Consider the following 7,538-nt stretch of genomic DNA (forward strand, 5'->3'; position numbering starts at 1 on the left):
TTTGGGGCACAAACAGATTCCTAGAACCACCAGATGAGCCTCTAAAATAGCGACTTAGCGTAAATGTGAAATATGACACAGACGTTATAGCAAGGCTGTGGAGAGGGAGGATGCTCCAGTAGTTAGCAGCCTAGGACTTAGGAGGTTCCAGTTCAATTTCCTGCACCCTCAAAGACTTCCTAGATGATGTTGGGCAAGTCACTTAGGCCTTCTGTGCATCAGTTTCCTGTTTGCAAAATGGGACTAATAGTGTTTCCCTGCCTCACAGGGGTATTGTAGGGATACATACTTTTAAAGAGTTTTGAGGCACTCAGATACTACATTATCATTTTGAAGTACTCAGATAATACAAGTTTCTAAAAGGATGTTTTAAGGAAGATGGAGAAAAATTGTTCTCCTTGGCCTCTAAGGATAGGATAAGAAGCAATGAGCTTAAATTACATCAAGGGAAGTTTAGGTTGAACAGCAGGAAAAACGTCCTGCCTGTCAGGGTGGTTAAACCCTGCAATAAATTGCCTCAGGAGGTTGTGGAATTTGCATCACTAGAAATATTTAAGAGCAGGTTAGACAAACACCTGTCAGGGATGATCTAGACTGTGCTTGGTCCTGCCGTGATGGCTGGGGATTGGACTCGAAGACCTCTCAAGATCCCTTCCAGTTCTAATGTTCTATGAATCTATTATTCTACATTAATGAGAATCTAAGATAGATGTTAATGTATTTGTATGTTGCTTATTTTATAGTATTAGGACACTAGATTCATTTAGAAGATTTGCTGAGCTAGACCAAAATCAGGAGCTGTTGGTCAGTATTAGCCCTAGGAATTGTCAGAAAAGGTCTAGTAATTCAAATTCTATGGCTACATCTACATTGGCATGATTTTGCGCAAAAGCAGCTGCCAGTCTACACTGGCGGGGAGTTCTTGCGCAAGAACACTGACATTCTAATGTCTAAAATCAGTGCTTCTTGCGCAAAAACTATGATGCTCCCGCTCAGGAAAAAGCCCTCCTATGCAACTGTTCTTGCGCAAGAGGCCAGTGTAGACAGGCCACATTAATTTCTTGTGCAAGAAAGCCCAATGGCTAAAATGGCCATCGGAGCTTTCTTGCGCAAGAGAGCGTCTACACTGGCACGGATGATTTTGCAGAAAAGCGCCTCTTAGCACAACAGCACATGCCAGTGTAGACGCTCTCTTGCGCAAATATTCTAACGCAAAAACTCTTGCGTTAAAAGTATGGGTATGTCTACACTACAAAGTTAATTCGAACTAACAGCCGTTAGTTCGAATTAACTTTAATAGCGGCTATACATACAAACTGCTAGTTCGAATTTAAATCGAACTAGCGGAGCGCTTAATTCGAACTAGGTAAACCTCATTCTACGAGGAGTAACGCCTCGTTCGAATTAAGTAGTTCAAATTAAGGGCTGTGTAGCCACTAAATTCAAACTAGTTGGAGGCTAACCCTAATCAGGTTGCCCTGATGGCCACTCTGGGCCAAACCAGGGAAACTTTTCTGCCCCTCTCCCAGCCCCAGAGCCCTTAAAGGGGCATGGTCTGGCTACAGTGCTTGTGCCAGTGGCAAGCCTGCCAGCACCCAGCCAGCAGACCCTGCACCTGGCATGGCATGAGCCAGCCACCCGCTGCCACCCAGCCCTCCGCCTCTCCCCAGGACCAGGCTGGCGGCTCCTAGGAGCCTGCCCAGGGCCACAAGAGGCAGGCGCCCGCCTGGTCTAGTGCGGAGATCGTGGACATTATCGAGGTTTGGGGGGGAAGGCCTCCAGCGTCCACGGCCTCCACACTAGGCACAGGAATGCAGCCGTCTAGGGCAGGATAGCTGCCAGCCTGGCCACCAAAGGCCACATCCAAACCCAGGAGCAGGTTTGCATGAAAATCAAGTTGTTCCAGTGAGACCCCCGACCCTGAGCCCTGCGCTTAGTACATAAGAACATAAGAATGGCCGTACTGGGTCAGACCAAAGGTCCATCTAGTCCAGTAGCCTGTCTGCCAACAGCGGCCAACACCAGGTACCCCGGAGGGGATGGACCGAAGACAATGACCAAGCAATTTGTCTCGTGCCATCCATCTTCAGCCTTCCACAAACAGAGGCCAGGGACACCATTCCTACCCCCTGGCTAATAGCACTCCACGGACCCAACCTCCATGAATTTATCTAACTTCTCTTTAAACTCTGTTATAGTTCTAGGCCTCACAGCCTCCTGTGGCAAGGAGTTCCACAGGTTGACTATAAGAAGAACTTTGTGTGAAGAAGAACTTTCTTTTATTAGTTTTAAGCCTGATGTCCATTCATTTCATTTGGTGTCCTCTAGTCCTTACATTATGGGAACTAATGAAGAACTTTTCTTTATGCACCCTCTCCACACCACTCATGATTTTATAGACCTCTATCATATCACCCCTCAGTCTCCTCTTTTCTAAGCTGAAAAGTCCCAGTCTCTTTAGCCTCTCTTCATATGGGACCTGTTCCAAACCATTAATCATTGTACTTGCCCTTTTCTGAACCCTTTCCAAGGCCATATCTTTTTTGAGGTGAGAAGACCACATCTGTACACAGTTCTGAAGATATGGCGTACCATAGTTTTATACTTCCCCTCCTCCTTCTTCCCCTGGCTTCCCCCTTCCAGCTCCCTCCTCCCAGGTTTCCACCTCCCCTCTCCCACCCTCTTTCTTCCCCTCTCCCACCTCCTTTTCCCAGTCCCCCAGAGGTTAATCCCCTCCGCCCCCAGTTTTGTTAAATAAAGAGAGTTTCTATTTTTGAACACGTGTCCTTTATTTTTTACATCAGGAAGAGGGGGCTCGGGAAGGGTAAGTGGAAGGAGGTGAGGGAGGAATGGGGCACGAGCCCCCGATGGGGAGGACTGGGGTGGCTCTGCGGGCTCCTTGGGGTGGAAGCTTTCCTGTAGGGCCTCCTGGATCCTGACAGCCCCCTGATTGACCTCCCCCGGATGGCAGCCTGCGGCAAGTGCAGCCGGGCTGATGGTCGAGTGCTGTAATGTGCTGAGTGTGGGCATTCAGGGCACTCCAAGACAGGACTGCTTTGATGTCCCCATCGAGTTAGACAAGCAAGCGGGGAATCCTGAGAACTGTCTGTCCGGGGTGGGGGTCGGGTCCTTTTAAGCACAGCCCTCGGCTAGCCTGAGGGAGGCAGCTCCACACCTTAAGTCCTAACCTGATGCCCTGACAGCACTGGTTCTGGCCAGCCTTAACTTCGGTTCAGGGTCCACTCAATGTGGACATGCTATTTCGAATTAGCAAAATGCTAATTCGAATTAGTTTTTAGGTCTAGATACACTCATTCGAATTAGCTTATTTCGAATTAACTAATTTGAATTAAGTTATTTCGAATTAGTGCTGTAGTGTAGACATACCCTATTTGCGCAAAATCTTGCCAATGTAGACGTAGCCTATCTATATCTTGCTCACTCTCTCTTAACCAGCAACTAGAATAGGCAGCTAGGCTAGGCTAGTATAGACCCCAAAAATAACAAAGAGAAAATGATTAAGAAAGTTGTAATGAAGTTCCTTATGAGATTTCCTTATAAAGGACACATTCTACTATCTAAAATGAATTCCTATGAACTGAACTGTACAATTCCTCAGAGAAAGGTAAACAACAGATAACAGCCTAATGGTGGAACTGCTCATACCTGAGCAAAGAAAGCTGTGCTGGTGACTCGCTGGTTTTCTGATGGGGAATTTACCCAGGGAAGGAGGCTCTGTATGATCTCCACTGTTATTAGTCCAGATCTTTGCAGAACCCTGGAAGACAAAAGGAACCACTTATGGGGCAGACTGTGCACTTCAAAAGCTTAGCTGCTATGACCATACAACTCTAAAACCTACGCATGGAAGCTCTGTGTTTCTCACCCAGGGCACCCCGCACAAAGCTATACCTGAAAGTTCCCTGTCAGTCACTCTATTTGTTGCCGATCCCTGAGGATGAAGTGCTGTCTCCTAGATCTCTTACCTCACCAGCAAACACACCCCCTCGTGGTGAGTCTGCGGATTTTCAAGAAGCATCCAAGTTTTCTGCTTCCAGAGAGTTCTTATCAGCTTCTCATTCATAGCCTTGAGAAGCACAGCCTCTAATGCTTCAATAGAAAGCCTGGGGGAAAAGAGGCACAGAACTGTAGTAACCAATAGAAAGGCACAGCCTAAGCAGTCAGGAAACCCCAGTTACTTGTCAGGTCTGTTGTTCATTGACAGTTCATCCATTGACAGTATCCTGGGGACCACTGTTTTTGGAAGGACTTAATTCCAGGAGGTATTTCAGTCTCATACATCTCATATTACTAGTGTTGCTATGGACAACATTTTGCAGTCACTTTCTCCTATCTGCAAGGTGTATGGGCACTAGCACAGTACAGTAATATGGAAAAAATACACAACCAGACCCCAAAAGCTGGGACACAGAGAGATTAGTGATCACTAATGGTTATTTTGGGGCCCTATGTCCAGCGAGATGTGACAGGGTGCTGAGAGCTTGTACTTGGGGTCAGCACTCTGGTAACTACTAGTACTAATTAGCTTCCCCAGAGAAAGCCTAATTGGATAGAAATGTACCTGATTGCCTGGCTAGAGTGGGGCTATAGAATCAACAAACCTATTATCCCACTAATAAGGAATCTGCCTAAAGGGACACCCACAGGAGTGTTTGAGGGAAACAGAGAGCAAAAGAGACAAAATGCTAGAGGCATCTAGATAGACTTATGTGTAGTGCTGGGGAGGAGCCGGTGGTCATGGTACATGTAGGTCTCAATGACATAGGGAAGGGTAGGAGAGATGTCCTGGAGGCCAAATTTAGGTTGCTAGGAAAGAGACTGAAATCCAGGACCTCTATGGTGGCATTCTTGGAAATGCTTCCAGTTCCACGCGCAGGACTAGGTAGGCAGGCAAAGCTTCAGAGTCTCAATGTGTGGATGAGACAATGGTGTAGGGAAGAGGGGTTTGGATTTATCAAGAACTGGGGACACTTTTGGGAGAGGGGGAGCCTATACAGGAAGGATGGGCTCCACCTAAACCAGGGTGGAACCAGACTACTGGCACTAAACATTTAAAAGGCTGTAGAGCAGTTTTTAAACTAAGAGATGGGGGAAAGCCGATTGGTGGGGAGATGCAGGGAGACTTCTCTTAGAGGAGAATCCGTTGATAGAGATTCTCTAAGCTGTAGTCAGAAAGAGAGGACAAAGAGACTGAGGCCTGAGGAGGCCTAGATAGTAGTGTTTGTGTTGCCAGAGGTTGGTGGTTTCAGGGAACTGACCTATAGCAAGCACAAACAAGACTTTCTCATATTAAAAGCAGGTGATGGTAAGGTGCCTCATAACCCTGAGAACTCCTGGGGAGTGTCACACAAATGTACTGGGATTCTCTTTGTTTTGCTCCCTTTCTTCTAATTACCTGCAAGGGTTGCCCTCACATAGTTGTTGTCCTTTTCTAAATAACCTCCTTCGGCTGCTCATCCTGGGCAAAGGCATCTTTTGTCCTAGGGTTTGGCTGATCTGCTGCAGAAGAACAGTGAACAACTCCGGGAACAGCTCCTGCACAGTTTTGCTCAACTGCAATGCTGACACCACTTCAAAGATGGCACATGTTGCCTGAAAGGAGAGCATGGTAAAAGAAGAGGTCTCTTCCTAACACTATCACACTCTCTCCCCTTCTGATACCTGCTGGACTAAATTCTCACTCCTGTCACTAACTTGATGAATGACCGAGAGCAATTCACTCCATGTGTGCCTTAGCGTCCCATATCTGTAAAAATGTGTACGACCTATCAAGGCATGTTATGAGTTGCACAAAACATTTGCAAAGCACTGTAAGAAATCTGATTCAAAGACTTTCTAATTGCCAGATATTATTAAGTGAATCAGCCACATACTCTAAATCTGCCATCTGTTGTTCCACAGAAAGCACAGCTGGAATCCAGGAAACAGTACTTCAGAAAAGAAGTGCCCATATGACAATATTATACCACTCATCTAGCTTTCCATCAGCATGTTTGTCACAAGGCAGAGAAATACATGTCTGTCGTCTAACTTACTGTGAGAGGTTCAGCAGCTGCTAAATGCAGGTCAGTTTCTGTCTCTGAGGTCATGCTTCCTTCTTGGCTTGTTGGAGTCTTTATTCTTTTTATTAGGACCTTCAGGACTTGAGGGGCGAGCAAGGGATCTGTCCCCAGAGATCTCCACAGCTCAGTGGTGTCACTGCAATTTAACATAAGTTATATGTGACCCCTGGAGACTTTTGTGGCTCTGACTATATGCATCATATTCAAGTAAAGAACACATTTTCTCCTTGACTATGATCAGGGCTCACCAACCGCGCTGTCCGGCGATCTGTGCATGCGCAGATCGTTCTGCGCATGCACAGATTGCCCGAACCTGGCTCTTCCAGGTTACAATCTACACGCCATGGGTGAGTAGATTGTATTATTTGTCAAGCCCTGCCTACGATGAGCAAGTTCAGAGTGCTGTCCTCCTTATATGGTCCTCATGTTTTACATATTGAGTTTCTAGTTACAGAACTAAGTTAAGTTACATTTCAGGTTACATTTCTACAGTGCATGACTATTTGGGGATCCTGGAGGTATCCCGAAATAGCTACCCCACATTTACACAAGCAGCCCGTTATTTTGAAATATTTTTCAAAATAATGGGCACACTATTTTGCCATCCCAATAAACTTTGTTGCATGAGGGATAAGGGATAGCTTGAAATAGCACATTATTTCGACATTTGGTGCTGTGTAGAAGCGCCACATTTCAAAATAGGCTATGCAAAATATGATACGCAATTTGCAGAGTGCATATTGTGCATCTTATTTCAAGTTTAGGGTGCTGTATAGACACAACCCTAGTCTTACTGCACCATAACCATTAATGCTAGACTTCAGAAGGAAAGAACACAGAGCTCTAATCACAGTTCCTGTTTTCCTATTTCTCAGTAGATATGGAATCATGAGCATGTGATGCCCAAAGATCTAGGGCCTGGGAGACAAGTTGAAGAAAGAAAAATGATCTTCCTACTAACTGGATGTACAACTATGAGAACAAATATTTGTGGCTAGCCCATGACCTCTTCACAAATGGCATTCCCTGGCCTCTATTTGCCAGAATGGGCATGTTCTGTTCACTCTCTATGGGGCACCTGGCATTGGCCACTGTCTGAAGACAGGATCCTGGGCTAGATGGACATTTGGTCTGACCCACTACAGCCGTTCTCATGTTCTTAGATTCCTGCACTGATGACTGATAATTCAGCTAGGGATGTTTGAATTAAATGATAGATATGCTTACCACCCTGTCTTTAAGTACCAAGAATGACAACTCCATTCCAGCAGCCATACCCTTGCTGATACCAAAAGCCTGGTGCCCTATCCTTGCTAATCAGCCAGGAATTTGGATTTGAAGCTTTCATGCTACCAGAAAACGAACAGTCACTGGCAATTTCCAGGGTGATGTTAGTTCAGGGGTCTGGAGAGGCAAAAGTCCACTCCAGTGATGCCAGTAAAGGGAAGTCTTTAG

The 7,538-nt window shown here is 45.9% G+C and overlaps 1 protein-coding gene across 1 annotated transcript; it reads right to left on the bottom strand.

The window, feature by feature from the left end:
- Positions 1-3,660: 3,660 nt before the first annotated feature.
- Positions 3,661-6,189, bottom strand: LOC142826941 (maestro heat-like repeat-containing protein family member 2B). The gene is made up of 4 exons (XM_075920167.1): positions 6,057-6,189; positions 5,417-5,613; positions 3,987-4,124; positions 3,661-3,778 (listed from the first exon to the last, which is right to left on the bottom strand). The coding sequence occupies exons 1-4, from the start codon at positions 6,108-6,110 to the stop codon at positions 3,661-3,663; spliced, it is 507 nt and encodes a 168-aa protein (XP_075776282.1). The 5' UTR covers positions 6,111-6,189.
- Positions 6,190-7,538: the final 1,349 nt, after the last annotated feature.

The sequence above is a fragment of the Pelodiscus sinensis genome, chromosome 1, assembly GCF_049634645.1.
Source record: "Pelodiscus sinensis isolate JC-2024 chromosome 1, ASM4963464v1, whole genome shotgun sequence".
Taxonomy (NCBI): Eukaryota; Metazoa; Chordata; order Testudines; family Trionychidae; genus Pelodiscus; species Pelodiscus sinensis.